This window comes from Lepidochelys olivacea (assembly GCF_965140295.1).
Source record: "Lepidochelys olivacea isolate rLepOli2 genome assembly, chromosome: 3".
NCBI classification, from domain to species: Eukaryota; Metazoa; Chordata; order Testudines; family Cheloniidae; genus Lepidochelys; species Lepidochelys olivacea.
In genome coordinates this window covers 89935526-89952266 of record NC_140413.1, presented here as the reverse complement: position 1 = coordinate 89952266, position 16741 = coordinate 89935526, and the positions used below count along the sequence as shown (strand labels likewise).

Below are 16741 nucleotides of genomic sequence, written 5' to 3'. Positions count from 1 at the left end.
AATAGGTAGATTAGAGGCAGTGAAACTCCAACCTTCCAATACTGCTGAAACAATGTTCCTCTATCCCATTCTAGAAGAAATATACGAGGGGTGTTCTCAACATGCATTAGTATTTCTTTGAGATGGCCAAAAGAGTGCCAGTTAGTACATACTGTGATAGAAAGTTTCCCTACCACACAATATAACTATTAGGTCTTGTCTACATACAAGACTTGCACCAATTTAACTAAAACTAGTTTTAAAATGGAGTTACTTAAACTGATGCAAAAGCCCTGTATGGAAACTCTTATTTTACAACTGGCTTAAATTGATTTAGCTGAATTTGTTAATCTACAGTTATTCTTTATATTCTCGTTTCTTTCACCCTCTCCTCTCCTCTCCTCCACGTCCACAAACATCTACAGCAGAACCTCAGAGTTATGAACACCAGAGTTACAAACTGACCAGTCAACCACACATCTCATTTGGAACTGGAAGTTCTCAATCAGGCAGCAGCTGAGCCAACAAACAAACCAAAGCAAATACAGTACAGTACTGTGTTAAACGTAAACTACTAAAAAATACAGGGAAAGCTTAAAAAAAGATTTTACAAGATAAGGAAACTGTTTCTGTGCTTGTTTCAATTAAAGTAAGATGGTTAAAAGCAGCATTTTTCTTCTGCATAGTAAAATTTCAAAGCTGAATTAAGTCAATGTTCAGTTGTAAACTTTTGAAAGACCAACCATAACATTTTGTTCAAAGTTACAAACATTTCAGAGTTATGAAGATCCTCTATTCCTGAGGTGTTTATAACTCTGAGGTTCTACTGTAACTAGTTTGTTATCTACACAATGTAAACAAAGTATTCAATAAGTACTTTTTATTTTTATAAACCATGGCCAACAACTATGTTCCATGATCATGTATGACACACAAGTTTTGGATCATTTGTTCAAACAACTAAAGCTTCAGGGCGCACAGGAAAAACGTTCTCCTAACACCTTCTCTTAAAAGCTAGGTTGTTTTTCTGTATAGTATTTTAGCAAACAATTCTATATAAAAATGCAAGGACTTGCCGATCCAGCTCTATTTCACCCAGTTGAAAATGTTTTAAATGCCTACACTGTATATGTATAAACAGACTTCAAAGTAGAATAATATTGTAACTAGGGCAATTTTTACTTGACAAGCAATAAAACAAAAGGATTTAACTTTCATTGACAATGCACCCTCCCCTCTCACCTACCCCATGGTTATTTGCAAGGATGCACTGACCATCATCACTGACCAAACATACAGTGGAAAGACTTTTGTCAATTCCCAGTTCTCATTTCCCAAACATCTATTGATTTCCACAATTTTACTATCCTGGAACATTAAACAAGTTTAAACAAATATTTGTTGGGCAAATGTCCTCAATCATCAGGCAATACATACCTTGTCTTTTACTGTTTGTCTGCAATACAGACTGTATTATGTTGTGGTGTGCTTTAAAGGCTTTATGGGCACTTGTTTAGGATGACCTATATAAAATACCAATGTATTCTCTCTAAATATGTATTGCTTGTTACATGATCACACAGTGTGTTAATTGGTGGGCCAACACAAACCGCCCTAATCCCCAGAGAAGTGACAGTGAAAACAATTCTATTAAACAAAAGAAGGGACTTTACATGCGCCTCATGTCCTGCTGCTGGTGTTGCTATTCATTTCTGCCTTTCTGAGAGGCAGAAAAAACAGGCATTTTTTACTTCCCCATAAAATTACTTCCTTCTGATAAGGCCAGATGCACATTCTTTGGGGCTGCCCCAATGTGTGCTGAGAAACACTCATTCCTCCAGCCAGCACAGTTACTCTGGTGCAGCATTAAGTTCTGTTTAAGGTTTCTCTGAATAATATACTTCTTCCCCCAAACCCCACCTACATCAAAAGAATATAAAGGTTGAAAATCAAGTGTTCAAAAGATAGGAAATGCCAGAATTAAGGTTACCTGTGCAACCCATCTTCCCTCTGCATCTGCATCCCTTCCCCCACCCCATTCCCTGGCTCGTTCCCCCTTGGTGTGCCATCCTCTTCTGCACACCCCTACATACACTGGTCCCTGCAGCTCCTTTACCTCCCTGATTTTATTTCCCCCCTATTCCACCCTACACATACTTCCTCAGCTCTCTGCATTCTTCTCAGTTTTTTCCTCTTCCTCCCTGCTTGGATGCCAGCAGGGGGAACACTGAGAGCATAGGAGAGACAGTAAGCCTGCTCTCACTTCCACTGCCCAGTGACCAAGAAGCCAGGAGCAGCAACTGTAGAGAATATCCTGCTCAGTCCCTGCAATTCTGGAGCATTCTCAGTACAGCTGGGTGGAAAATGGTTTTCCCAACCCATGGATATTTTAGAGATTCAAAGTAATCCTCTGTTACAGGATGAATCCAAGACTTTTCACAGAGAGACCCGAACTCACCTGGGTTTGAATCCCTGCTCTGAATCAAGAAGAGCAGGGATCCAAAGCTGGGTCTTCCCCTAACTCATGGGCTAGTCTGGGGCCTCATACACCACACACACTTATGTTTAGACAAATTTGACCCTTTCCCATGAAAATATTTGCTTTCAACAAATTGACATTTTTCTGATGAAAAACCATTTTGTCAAGAATACCCAACCAGCTCTCAGAGTAGCAGCCGTGTTAGTCTGTATCCGCAAAAAGAAAAGGAGGACTTGTGGTACCTTAGAGACTAACAAATTTATTTGAGCATGAGCTTTTGTGAGCTACAGCTCACTTCATCAGATGCATGTTAGTCTCTAAGGTGCCACAAGTACTCCTTTTCTTCTTCCAACCAGCTCTAATGCTCAGTACAGACAGAATGTCTGGATAATTTAGCTGCCAAACTCTAAGAACAGTTTCTATTAAGTGTGTGCAAACGGATTTTTTTAAAGAGTAACTTGGCTGAATTTGGGCAAATTTTTACAGGGATAGTAAAAGGCACATCCCTAACACTTCAGTAGCCCTTTCAAGCTCCTGTGCCAAAGCATGGAGATGCTAGAGCTTGTCAATGCGTTGATTGTAAGATTTATCAAACTATATATATATTTTTAACACGGGCAAAACAACACACTTTTCCCTAATCTCATTCTTTGAAATGGCTGAACCATTTTAGCTAAAACTTTCCAGGAAAAAAAAAAATCAACGTGAGGCAGACACACAAGAAGGAAAATTTCAGCCTCAATGGTTAAAGTTTGGCAAAGTTATAAGCAACTGAAAAGAGGATCTTACAATGGAAAGTGTCAGGCAACTTTAACTATGTAAGTCTCTACACCACTTCCTATAATGGAGGAGGAATATATAGTGTTGTGGTTGAAGGTTTTATCAGCACTCGCTAGAGATGGTCTCATTCTCATAGGTGGTGAAGCTAGGAGCGAGTTATGCAGTTTATCTCAAATTATAAAACTTTTACACCATGCTGCACCACCAGGTATTCTGCATGTTCTATATATGTCACGAGGGGATGGGGGTGGGGTGGAGGATCTATAACTATTGGCTTAACAGTCTTTTAAAACAATTAGGTTTTTTTAATTCTTCTGTTAGTAAAAATAGGAATCTCAATTACCATATGTGCAACTGTATCAAAGTCATAAATGAGCCATAAAAACATAATAAAAACCTAAAAGAGGTTACCTTATCTAAAATATTTCTTATTTAAAATTTTTTTTCAGGCCCTTCCAGATCTAGGAGTGTGCGATTGGACCCACTGGAAAACTGAGTCAACGCTTTCCATTGATAGAAAGCTTTCATGTCTAGTCCTGAAAAGCTACATGAACATAAAAACCTAAGAATTGTCAAACTGGATCAGAATCAGGGTCCATCTAGTCCAGCATCCTGTCTCTGACAGTGTCCAGCACCAGATGGTCACCTTGCAGAGGAAGGCAAGGTATATGAGGGGTAATCTGCTTCCCAAGAAAGTCTCATCCTAATTTCTAATAGTTAGAGACTGATTTAAACAATGAAACATGGTTTTATATCCCTTCTCCATTTTTTGCTATTGACCTTTGAATTTGTGACATTTTTATGTACAGAAAAACTGTTACTTTCCCAAGAAAGTGTCTTTTCAGTCCTGGCCTTTAGGACCTTTAAATTTTTTGAAAGATGGTGATAATAGTGGGATCAACGAGAGCAATTCCACATTTGGGGGAGAAAAAAAGTTTCTTTGATGATGGTCTGTTAGAAAATGGCAGCTGTTTGAAGATGCTCAGAGGTTTGGAGAGCTAGAAAAAGTCATGGTTGACACGGATTGGTTGGAGGAGAGCAGGATAGTCAAAGATGCATGATTAATAATCTATCACAGGATGATTCCATAATATGTCACATAAATATCATCTCATTTTTGTATAGTAAGATTTTAAAAATGAAACATTTTTCCAAAGCCAGTATGTACCACACCCTTTACACCCACCCACACCGTACTACTTTTAGTCACACAATTGCCTGAAAAACAGAAAAACTGAGAGCTAAAACTGCAAGAATTCTGCAAACTGAGTGTAAATACATAATGGCAGTATTTAGGTCCACGAACAAGATGCCCGCTAGCACAAACTTTTCGAAGTTACTCAGGGAGATCAGCGTTATCTGTGACTTTTTTAATTTAAGAGAAAAATAAAGATTCTGTCGGGCTCATGCACACTTGGTTCAAGAATAAGTGCTAGACACATATTAATTGGCAACATTCTAATATTATAAATTTGTGGTTCAATGTTATTGCAGTAATATGACATCATAAATTATCAGGTGAGACCGAACTATATTTGCTCCATGGTTTTCTTCAATTCATAGAACTACAAAATCTTTAAAAAATTAATTTAAGCTGACTCTAGTTGTTCAAAAAGATGGAAAACTCTTATATCCCATTTTTAGAAGATGGGCACGCTGACATGGCAGACGTTGCTTTACATGAACATATTGGGACAAATCCTTAGATGCTGTAAATCAAGCTACTTATAATGATTTAAAGGAAACTATGTCAATTTATACCAATTGAGGATCTGATCTCATTTATAAGATTAATGTCAAAATGTATGAATTTCATGTACTAATCAAGCAATTTCTTTCCTATATAAAGAAAAACAGATGTGTGAGTCAGACTTACGTGAGATCCTTGAAGAGGTATTCTGGAGTTGAAGCTGCATGGCAATATAAGCCTGTTTATTTAAACTATTTGATTTTTGTTTGTTGTTTGTCCATATTTTGTTAGGTATAGTTTAGTATAGATGCTTTAAAATCAATACAGAAGAGAATTTTTTAAAGATTTTAATTTTCATAAGAAAATTCCATTAATATCTTTTGTCAAGGTTCCTCCCCCACTCTGAACTCTAGGGTACAGATGTGGGGACCTGCATGAAAAACCTCCTAAGCTTATCTTTACCAGCTTAGGTCAAAACTTCCCCAAGGTACAAAATATTACCCCCGTTATCCTTAGACTGGCCGCTACCACCACCAAACTAATACTGGTTACTGGGGAAGAGCTGTTTGGACGCGTCCTTCCCCCCAAAATACTTCCCAAAACCTTGCACCCCACTTCCTGGACAAGGTTTGGTAAAAAGCCTCACCAATTTGCCTAGGTGACTACAGACCCAGACCCTTGGATCTTAAGAACAATGAACAATCCTCCCAACACTTGCACCCCCCCTTTCCTGGGAAATGTTGGATAAAAAGCCTCACCAATTTGCATAGGTGACCACAAACCCAAACCCTTGGATCTGAGAACAATGAAAAAGCATTCAGTGTTTTACAAGAAGACTTTTAATAAAAAATAGAAGTAAATAAAAATAAAGAAATCCCCCCTGTAAAATCAGGATGGTAGATATCTTACAGGGTAATTAGATTCAAAAACATAGAGAACCCCTCTAGGCAAAACCTTAAGTTACAAAAAAGATACACAGACAGAAATAGTTATTCTATTCAGCACAATTCTTTTCTCAGCCATTTAAAGAAATCATAATCTAACACATACCTAGCTAGATTACTTACTAAAAGTTCTAAGACTCCATTCCTGTTCTGTCCCTGGCCAAGACGACTACAGACAGACACACAAACCCTTTGTTTCTCTCCCTCCTCCCAGCTTTTGAAAGTATCTTGTCTCCTCATTGGTCATTTTGGTCAGGTGCCAGCGAGGTTACCTTTAGCTTCTTAACCCTTTACAGGTGAGAGGAGCTTTCCCCTGGCCAGGAGGGATTTCAAAGGGGTTTACCCTTCCCTTTATATTTATGACACGCCCCCCAAATCTCAGCTAGGGTGAAACACTGGCTGGGATTTCTTCCTGGAGCTCTAGGAAAACAGAGTTAATAAGACACATGCATCTCTAAATATACTACCAAGTACATAAAGACTAACAATATTTTCCACATCTCAAGGACGATTTTAACCAGTTGATTCTGGGAAACTTTCACGGGAGAGTGCATCAGCCACTTTGTTAGAAGCTCCTGAGATGTGTTGGATGTCGAAATCAAAATCTTGGAGAGCTAAACTCCACCGAAGAAGTTTTCTGTTAGTTTCTTTGGCGGTGTGAAGCCACTTTAGTGCAGCATGGTCGGTTTGCAGGTGGAAACGCCGTCCCCAAACATATGGGCGTAGCTTTTCCAGAGCGTAGACAATGGCATAACATTCTTTTTCAGTGACTGACCAGTTGCTTTCCCTCTCAGACAGTTTTTTTCTGAGAAACACTACAGGGTGGAATTCTTGATCAGGTCCTTTCTGCATTAAAACTGCTCCCACACCACGCTCGGATGCATCTGTGGTTACTAGGAACGGTTTGTCAAAGTCTGGGGCCCTTAGTACAGGGTCAGACATGAGTGTCGCTTTAAGCTTGTTAAAGGCCTTCTGACACTTTCCGGTCCACTGAACAGCATTTGGCTGTTTCTTTTTGGTTAGGTCTGTCAGTGGGGCAGCGATTTGGCTGTAGTGCGGTACAAATCGTCTGTAATAACCGGCCAAGCCTAAGAAGGATTGAACCTGTTTCTTTGACTTTGGGACAGGCCACTTTTGGATAGCATCCACTTTGGCCTGTAGGGGGCTGATAGTTCCTTGACCCACCTGGTGTCCAAGGTAAGTCACTCTGTTTAGGCCTATTTGACACTTCTTAGCCTTAACAGTTAGTCCTGCCTCCCTTATGCGCTCAAGGACTTTTTGTAGATGTTCCAGGTGGTCTGCCCAGGAATCCGAAAATATGGCCACATCGTCAAGGTAGGCGACTGCATATTCTCCTAATCCCGCTAGGAGACCATCTACAAGTCTTTGGAAAGTGGCGGGTGCATTTCGCAGCCCGAAAGGGAGTACATTAAATTCATACAGCCCGAGATGTGTGATGAAGGCTGACCTTTCCTTGGCAGATTCATCTAGCGGTACCTGCCAGTACCCCTTGGTTAAGTCCAAGGTAGAGATGAACTGGGCCCTTCCCAGTTTCTCTAATAGTTCATCTGTGCGTGGCATGGGATAGTTGTCTGGGCGAGTTACAGCATTTAGCTTACGGTAGTCCACGCAAAAACGTATTTCCCCATCTGGTTTGGGAACTAGAACCACTGGAGATGCCCATGCACTTTCAGAGGGGCGGATTACACCCATCTCTAACATATCCTGGATCTCCCGTTCTATAGCAGTTTTAGCTTGAGGAGACACCCGGTAAGGTTGGACCCTAATTGGGTGAGCATTACCTGTGTCAATGGAGTGGTATGCCCGTTCAGTCAGTCCTGGGGTGGCTGAGAACGTTGGCGCGTAGCTAGTGCACAGCTCCTGGATCTGCTGTCGCTGCATACGCCCAAGGGTCATGGAGAGGTTCACCTCTTCCACACCACCAGCACATTTCCCTTCGTAGTAGACACCTTCAGGCCACTCAGCGTCGTCTCCTCCCTGGGCTGTAAACTGACAAACCTTTAATTCTCTGGAATAAAAGGGCTTTAGAGAATTAATATGATACACCTTAGGCTTTCGGTTGGAGGTGGGGAATGCTATGAGATAATTAACAGCTCCCAGGCGCTCCTGGACCACGAATGGCCCTTCCCACGATGCTTCCATTTTATGGGCCTGGAGCGCCTTTAAGACCATGACCTGGTCTCCTACTTTGAAGGAACGCTCTCTGGCATGTTTATCATACCAGGCTTTTTGCTCTTTTTGAGCATCCTGTAAGTTTTCTCTAGCAAGGGCTAAAGAGGTTCGGAGGGTGTTTTGTAGGTTGGTTACAAAGTCCAGAATGTTAGTTCCTGGAGAAGGTGTAAATCCCTCCCATTGCTGCTTCACCAACTGCAATGGCCCCTTAACCTCACGGCCATATACAAGTTCAAATGGGGAAAACCCTAAACTGGGATGTGGTACAGCTCTGTAGGCAAAGAGCAACTGCTGCAATACTAGGTCCCAATCATTGGAGTGCTCATTTACGAATTTACGTATCATGGCCCCCAAAGTTCCATTAAACTTCTCCACCATGCCATTTGTTTGATGATGGTAAGGAGTGGCAACCAAGTGATTTACCCCATGAGCTTCCCAAAGGTTTGTCATAGTTCCTGCCAGGAAATTAGTCCCTGCATCTGTGAGGATGTCGGAGGGCCAACCTACCCTGGCAAAAATGTCTGCTAGTGCCTGGCACACACTTTTAGCCCTGGTGTTGCTTAGAGCTACTGCTTCCGGCCATCGGGTGGCAAAATCCATGAAAGTCAGTATGTACTGCTTTCCTCTGGGTGTCTTTTTCGGAAAAGGACCCAGAATATCCACAGCTACTCGCTGAAATGGAACTTCAATGATGGGGAGTGGCTGGAGAGGAGCTTTGACCTGGTCTTGGGATTTTCCCACTCTTTGGCACACCTCACAAGACTGGACATAGGTAGAAACATCCTTGCCCATTCCCTCCCAGTGGAATGACCCCCCCAAACGGTCTTTGGTCCTGTTCACCCCAGCATGGCCACTAGGGTGATCATGGGCTAAGCTCAAGAGCTTGGCCCGGTATTTAGTTGGAACTACCAACTCTCTCTGAGGATGCCAGTCTTCCTGGTGTCCCCCAGAAAGAGTTTCCTTGTATAAAAGTCCTCTTTCTACAACAAACCTGGATCGATTAGAAGAGCTGAGAGGCGGTGGGTTGCTCCGTGCCGCCGTCCAAGCTCTCTGGAGGCTTTCATCTGCTTCCTGTTCGGTCTGGAACTGTTCCCTTGATGCTGGAGACATCAGTTCCTCATGGGATTGTGGACCTAGGCTTGGTCCCTCTGGAAGCGATATAGGGGATGGAGCTGTTTCTGTTGACTGTGAACCGCTCTCCGCTGGTGCGCTATGTTGGGATTCAGGCTCCGGCTGAGCCTCTTGTGTAGGGTTATCGGCTGCTGCCAGTTCAGGTTCGGTGGGGCCCTCTGGTGTTGAGGTTGCAAGTACTGGATTCAGTGCTGACACGGGGTCTGGTGTTGGTTGTTTGGCTGGTTCCGGTTCTGGGACTGGTTCCGTCTGGGTCTCTGGGACTGGATCCACTACTGCTGTTGCAGACATTGGCCTGGGGTCCAGGTCCATCACCTCTGACTGGGTCCTGATAGAAGTTTCCGGAACAGAGCTAGGCCTCACGGCTTGTTTAGCCTGGTTGCGGGTGACCATTCCCACCCTCTTGGCCTGCTTCACATGATTGGCCAAGTCTTCCCCCAACAGCATGGGGATGGGATAATCATCATAGACTGCAAAAGTCCACATTCCTGACCAGCCCTTGTACTGGACAGGCAACTTGGCTGTAGGCAAATTGAAAGAGTTGGACTTGAAGGGTTGAATCGTCACTTGGATCTCTGGGTTGATTAAATTGGGGTCCACTAAGGAAGCATGGATAGCTGACACTTGTGCTCCGGTGTCCCTCCACGCGGTGACCTTCTTCCCACCCACACTCACAGTTTCCCTCCGCTCCAAGGGTATCTGGGAGGTATCTGGGCCTGTGGACCTCTGGTGTGATTCCGGTGCAATGAACTGTAATCTGTTGGGGTTCTTGGGGCAGTTGGCCTTTACATGCCCCAGCTCGTTACATTTAAAACATCGTCCAGCTGACGGGTCACCGGGGCGAGGAGGGTTGCTGGAGAACGGGGTGGTGGGACGATAAGGGGTCTGGAGGGTTCTTTGGGAGGTAGGTGGGGCTTTGGGCGGCCCCCGGTAATAGGGTGTGGTCTGGGGTGGTCCCTTCTGGTCTCCGCTCCAACTGCGACCAGTTTTCTTCTTCTCTGCCACCTCCACCCATCTGGCTCCAATCTCTCCTGCCTCAATTACAGTTTTGGGTTTCCCATCTAGGATGTATCTTTCTATTTCCTCAGGAACACCCTCTAAGAATTGTTCCATTTGCATTAGGAAGGGCAAATTTACTGGAGATTCAACACTTGCTCCTGATATCCAGGCATCCCAATGTTTTACAATGTGGTAGGCATGTCGGGTAAATGACATGTCTGGTTTCCACCTTAGGGCTCTGAACCTCCGACGAGACTGCTCGGGTGTTATCCCCATTCTGACTCTCGCCTTGGATTTAAACAGTTCATACTTGTTCATGTGTTCTTTAGGCATTTCAGCTGCCACCTCAGCTAAGGGTCCACTGAGCTGCGGCCTCAGCTCTACCATGTATTGGTCAGTAGAGATGTTGTACCCAAGGCAGGCCCTTTCGAAGTTTTCTAAGAAGGCCTCAGTATCATCACCTGCCTTGTAGGTGGGGAACTTTCTGGGATGGGAAGTGGTACCTGGAGAAGGATTGCTAGGGTTTGTTGGTATATTCTGCTGGGCCTTTATCCTCTCCATCTCCTCCACATGCTTCCTCTCTTTTTCCCTCTCCTCCTCCACATGCTTCCTCTCTTTTTCCTTCTCCTCCTCCACATGCTTCCTCTCTTTTTCCCTCTCCTCCTCCACATGCTTCCTTGCCTCCATTTCCCTCTTGTGGGCAGCCTCTTGGTGTTGTTCTGCCTCCCTTTCTTGTTCCTTCTTCAGCTGCATGAGTTCTATCTGTCTTTCATGTTCCCTTTGTTTTTCCTCAGCCTGAAATTTGGCTAATTCCAGCTGTAGTCGAGCTGAGGATTTGGCCATTCTAACCTCTCTGTTTTTAACTAACTTTACACCCGAGGTTTAGAAATAAACAAACAAAACTTGGCTGTAAAATTTTGCTGTGCTGGAATAGAATACCTATTCTCTGATAGTGATTGTCAGCCTACAGAAAAAGACAATTCCCTTGTCTCTGCTCTGGGCCCAAATTAAAGCAAAAAACCTCCAACTACTTGGAAACCTGCTTACCCAGCCCAAAGAAGAAAAAAATTTCTTTTCAAACCTGTGCTCCTTGTAAAACAAAAAAACAAAAAAATCAAAATCCTAAAAAAAAAACCCTGCCACTTTTGTCTCCAGGCAAATGGGTAGAGCACACACCCCCTATTTACTTTTAGGAAGAAAAGAAAAAAAAAAAACCTCTGGGTTGGAAGACTGTGAATTTCCCTGCAGGAGTTAAGTACCCTGCCTCCAGGCAAGAAAACCTGCAATTCACAAGATAATCCCCTTTTGTCTCTGCTTGGCCACAAAGCAGAGAGAAACCAAGCTGCTTTCAGTTTCAAAGCTGCCTTCTGGACTTCCTAAAAATTCCTTTTTAAAATCTGTATTTCTAGTTCAAAAAATCTCAACTGGATCTCAAAATGATTTCAGGTTAATCCCACCACTGTGCCACCATGTCAAGGTTCCTCCCCCACTCTGAACTCTAGGGTACAGATGTGGGGACCTGCATGAAAAACCTCCTAAGCTTATCTTTACCAGCTTAGGTCAAAACTTCCCCAAGGTACAAAATATTACCCCCGTTATCCTTAGACTGGCCGCTACCACCACCAAACTAATACTGGTTACTGGGGAAGAGCTGTTTGGACGCGTCCTTCCCCCCAAAATACTTCCCAAAACCTTGCACCCCACTTCCTGGACAAGGTTTGGTAAAAAGCCTCACCAATTTGCCTAGGTGACTACAGACCCAGACCCTTGGATCTTAAGAACAATGAACAATCCTCCCAACACTTGCACCCCCCCTTTCCTGGGAAATGTTGGATAAAAAGCCTCACCAATTTGCATAGGTGACCACAAACCCAAACCCTTGGATCTGAGAACAATGAAAAAGCATTCAGTGTTTTACAAGAAGACTTTTAATAAAAAATAGAAGTAAATAAAAATAAAGAAATCCCCCCTGTAAAATCAGGATGGTAGATATCTTACAGGGTAATTAGATTCAAAAACATAGAGAACCCCTCTAGGCAAAACCTTAAGTTACAAAAAAGATACACAGACAGAAATAGTTATTCTATTCAGCACAATTCTTTTCTCAGCCATTTAAAGAAATCATAATCTAACACATACCTAGCTAGATTACTTACTAAAAGTTCTAAGACTCCATTCCTGTTCTGTCCCTGGCCAAGACGACTACAGACAGACACACAAACCCTTTGTTTCTCTCCCTCCTCCCAGCTTTTGAAAGTATCTTGTCTCCTCATTGGTCATTTTGGTCAGGTGCCAGCGAGGTTACCTTTAGCTTCTTAACCCTTTACAGGTGAGAGGAGCTTTCCCCTGGCCAGGAGGGATTTCAAAGGGGTTTACCCTTCCCTTTATATTTATGACATCTTTTTTTTAATTATTACCAGATTTATAGCACAGTTCTTTGAAGAAGTACTATATAAACAAAAATGTATTGTTATAACAACAATTAGTACCTTGGTTCTAACAAAAAAACAAAAACGTAAAACTTGCAATGATGCATACAAAATTCTGGTTGCTTTGATTGATGCATGTTTTGAAACTCACACAAATGAGGTAATGATACACGTTTAGCACAATCAAAATTAACTTTCATGGTTCCAAATAGATTAGTTCCAAAATTACTTTCTACTGAAAAATCATTCTTGCAGCTCATACAGTATTGTATTACTGCCGACAATAACTTCTTTGTCATGTTCTCTTCCTTCAAATATTTATAGACCACAGTGGTTCCTCCAGAATGAAAGACTGACAAATTTAAAACTTTTCTTCAAAGATTTCCCTCCAGAGTTTGAAGCAAAAACTACTACTACCAACACCACATGTAAATGAGATAGGGGCTCACTCCAGAACCCGATTCACCACCCCTGAATTTTTTTAGGGGGGTGGGAGGGAGAGTTTGAAATGAAGAAAAGGACCCCCATTTTGTAATTTGAGCCCACCTTGAGTGGAAACCCACTGAAACAGGACAAACCTATTGACTCAATCATATTAGGAAACTGGGCCAAATGTAGACTTTCTGATGGGTGGGGAAATGTAGCTGAAATCCAGCCCCACTGAACCAGCAACTTTGGGCATAGGGTAGACAGGCAGTTATCTAGGCGACCAAATTTAGGAGGGTCACTGAGAAGTACACGTTTTATTGCAGGAACAAGCTGTTGGCCAGAAGCCACCTGAGCTCAAGCAGCCCCTGCAAGGAGCACAGGCAGAGGGAAAGGGGTTGTAAGGCCCAACAGACTTCCACTGCAGCTTTTCAGAAAGGGTTCTTTTTCCCCACAGAAAATTTTGACTTTTTAATCAGAAAACCAAAAAAACATTATATTATTGGCCAGAACCTAAATTTTCCAGGTTTGTTTGGGGGCTTTTTTGAACAAAAAGTCAAAATTTTCCACAAAAAGAAATGTCTACATAAGATGCCCACATCATTTTTTTCTACTCATTATTTAGGTGATTAACACTACAGAGTATCTTAAATTGTTCACAGTTTACTACATCAGAATATGCTTTATTAAAATTTCCAAAGTTGTTTTTAGAAATATTTGTCTCTGTTATAGTATCGTCAATACTCTGGTTGGTCTTTCAGAAGATAAGATCATTTTGCTCTTATTTGAGATCAAATCAAATCAATACATAAATAAATAAAAACACTAGTAAAGCAAAGCAAACAAAAGTTGGAGAAAGTGTACCTAGGAACTTCTGTAGTTTGGGCACATTACTCATTTGTTGATTGTCTATTTTCTTTTGGCTCCCCTGCCTTTTTTAGATTGAAAGCACTTCCGAACATGAGCCATCTCTTATTCTGTGTTCATATAATGCCTACTGCCATGAGGCCCAGATCCTGACAGGAGCCTGTTGGCACTACAATAACATAAACAAATACCACCACCACCAGAGACTCAGGGAATGAACCCCCCATTTGAAGGCATGAGAAGTCTGATGATTTTAAAAGCATCTGAAGTGAGTTACACTTTATTTTCAATTTCCATCAAGATAAATTAGCAAAAACGCTTTTAAACTTGACAGTTTACCACTTATAATGTCTTTGCTTATTCATTCATATTGTATTTGATTTCCTTTCTGTGCTATTCTACATCAAACTGTCAAATTGACAGCTTCCTATTTGACCTCATTCTTTTAAAAATATATATATATTTAAGATACTTTTTATTACTCTTCTAAATAAATAAATAAATACAGCATTAGAAAGTATTTCCCATGTATTGCCACTCTGCCATTGCAGTTTTTAGTTTAAGTGTTCAAAAGGTAAAATTACTTTGGGTCTGGAATGACAGTCTTTTCCAAAATGAGATGCTAAAATACAGTTACTAAAAATACAGTTCTATATGCCTTTCCCCGCCCTTTGCCGCCCCTGCCATTTGCACTGCATTAGAAGTTGGGCCAATCTGCTATTTTGCATGTAAGCTTAATTTTCAGATTGTTACTTAATCATGAGGATGCTTATGAAAAGCTGTCAAAACTGTTTGACTTGTTGTACATGTCTATTCACATTTGTTGATTAACAAGCACTTCCTTTATTGTATACCCCATTCCTTAATGCTTTGATTTAATAACCTAATTCACTACATTGCTACAACATTTGGAATTGTTTTTATTTTTTTTAAGTGAATGGTATGCCCATTGTGAGTCAATATGGAGCCAAATTATGCATATTAGACACTTTCAAACTTTTCCCGTGAATCATTTCCTCCAAACTTGTAAGTGTATTTGTTTCGGTTTTCTGAATTTCCTCTGATTTGTTTACATGTTTTTGTAATTGATTTTCCCAGAACTGTATGAAGTCTTCTATGTATGATCTTGTCTATGCAACACAGAGAAATCAGTCACCATTGTGCTCAATCATGCAATACCTCAATATATGTAGCCGGGAATTATATTGACTTTTTTTCCTCTGTTTTAAACCAAAAGCTTACTTCATTTTTCATTATATTTGCAGGTTGTTTCCAGCATTACAACTTCTACTTCCTCCTTCTCTCCCTCAGTATCCTTTCCAAATAGCCTGCCTCGGGAACTGAACCAATCTAGAATCTCTTATCTCTTCCACTTGTTATCTGAATGCTTGATTATGTCACAGAGTTTTAACCTACAGGGCTACTAGACTGGATCCCCCATTTCCTAGATCTAAGTGTGTAAGAAACAGATGTATACATTACTGAGTCTTACCGAGAGTTCGGAAAGGTCTTTGGTTTGGCGTATGAGAGAAGAAACCAGGTTTCAATGCATTTGTGATCACAATGTCAAAAAGCTCTGCAAAATCATTCCTGAAATAACAAAACAATACAACTCAAATAACCTTGAAACACTTAAAAAAACAAACAAAAAAGGAAATAAACCCATGTAGATAAGACTGACTGTCAAAACAGTTTTCTATAAAGAATTTTTTCATGCCACTTTACTTAGAGATTTTTATGCTATTTCCCCACACCCATTTTCTTCCATTTTTAAGTTCATATATCACTGGTGAAAGCATGTTAGAAAGACAGCCTATCAGACTGGAGCCTTCTATTAATTATATTAATTATTATTAATTTGTATTACCATAGCACCTAGGAGTTCTGGTTCACAACTAGGCTCCACTGCGCGAGGCACACACTGGGGTTTTCAAAGCACCCAGGTGCCTATTGCATTGATATCACTAACTGCTTTTGAGAATCCCAATAAGTGCCTATCTGCATCTTTAGGCATCATAATACATTTGAAAATCTGGCCATTAGTAGGCACATTTTCCCCTCTCTGATGTGTTTTCCCCCACCAATTAGGACAGGTATAATATTAAATTAAATATTTGCTATTTCTAGCTGTGTACTTGTACTTATACCACCTCCATGCAAAACTCACTATTTGTTATTAGCGCTATTGGTCCCATACTTCTCATGTTTATTAAGGATGGATATTTATTTCAAGGTGAAAGTGATGAAAGGAGAATGTAGTCTAATGGTCTTAGTCCAAGACTGGGAGCCATATATTTCTAAGTAATACTCCCAACTCCAAGCATGGCTCCCTCCACAACCCTGAGCAAGTCATTTCACCTCACTCTCTAAATTATCTCCAGCTGTAAAATGGAGTTAAAAATTCTTCTCTACAAGTCTCTGAGGAGGTTATAAAAATATAAATTAGTCTGAAGTAGTACATAAGTGGAAACATTTTGCCAAACCTAGTTATATCTTAATGCTGGAATATAGTAGCAAATTAAAAAATTGCATATACATGCTATATATTTTTATTAGAAGTGCTTCTTTGAGGTGCTTATGTATTATACTGCACGAACTGGGACCATCTAGTAAAATTCTTGGATAGCCTTATTCTGGAAGGAGGAAGTAGCAAGTACAGCAAGGGTATAATGAGCTGAAATGCTAACAAATATAAAAGCAGAATCAGACAGATTGTATACCAGATGTACAGATCTGAATAAAAATATGCATTACTGACCCTTGACATGTATTATAAGAGGCCTTCCAAAAGTAAATTTGCAGTCCAGTAGTTATGAGACATATG

At 41.2% G+C, this 16741-nt stretch overlaps 1 protein-coding gene across 1 annotated transcript in view; it reads right to left on the bottom strand.

Annotated features, from left to right (window-relative positions):
• Positions 1 to 16741, bottom strand: part of NT5DC1 (5'-nucleotidase domain containing 1) — a 327326-nt gene that overhangs the window by 151247 nt on the left and 159338 nt on the right. The window contains exon 8 of the mRNA XM_084623673.1: positions 15410 to 15507. Coding sequence (XP_084479799.1) covers positions 15410 to 15507 — 98 coding nt within the window. The remainder of the gene's footprint in view (positions 1 to 15409; positions 15508 to 16741) is intronic.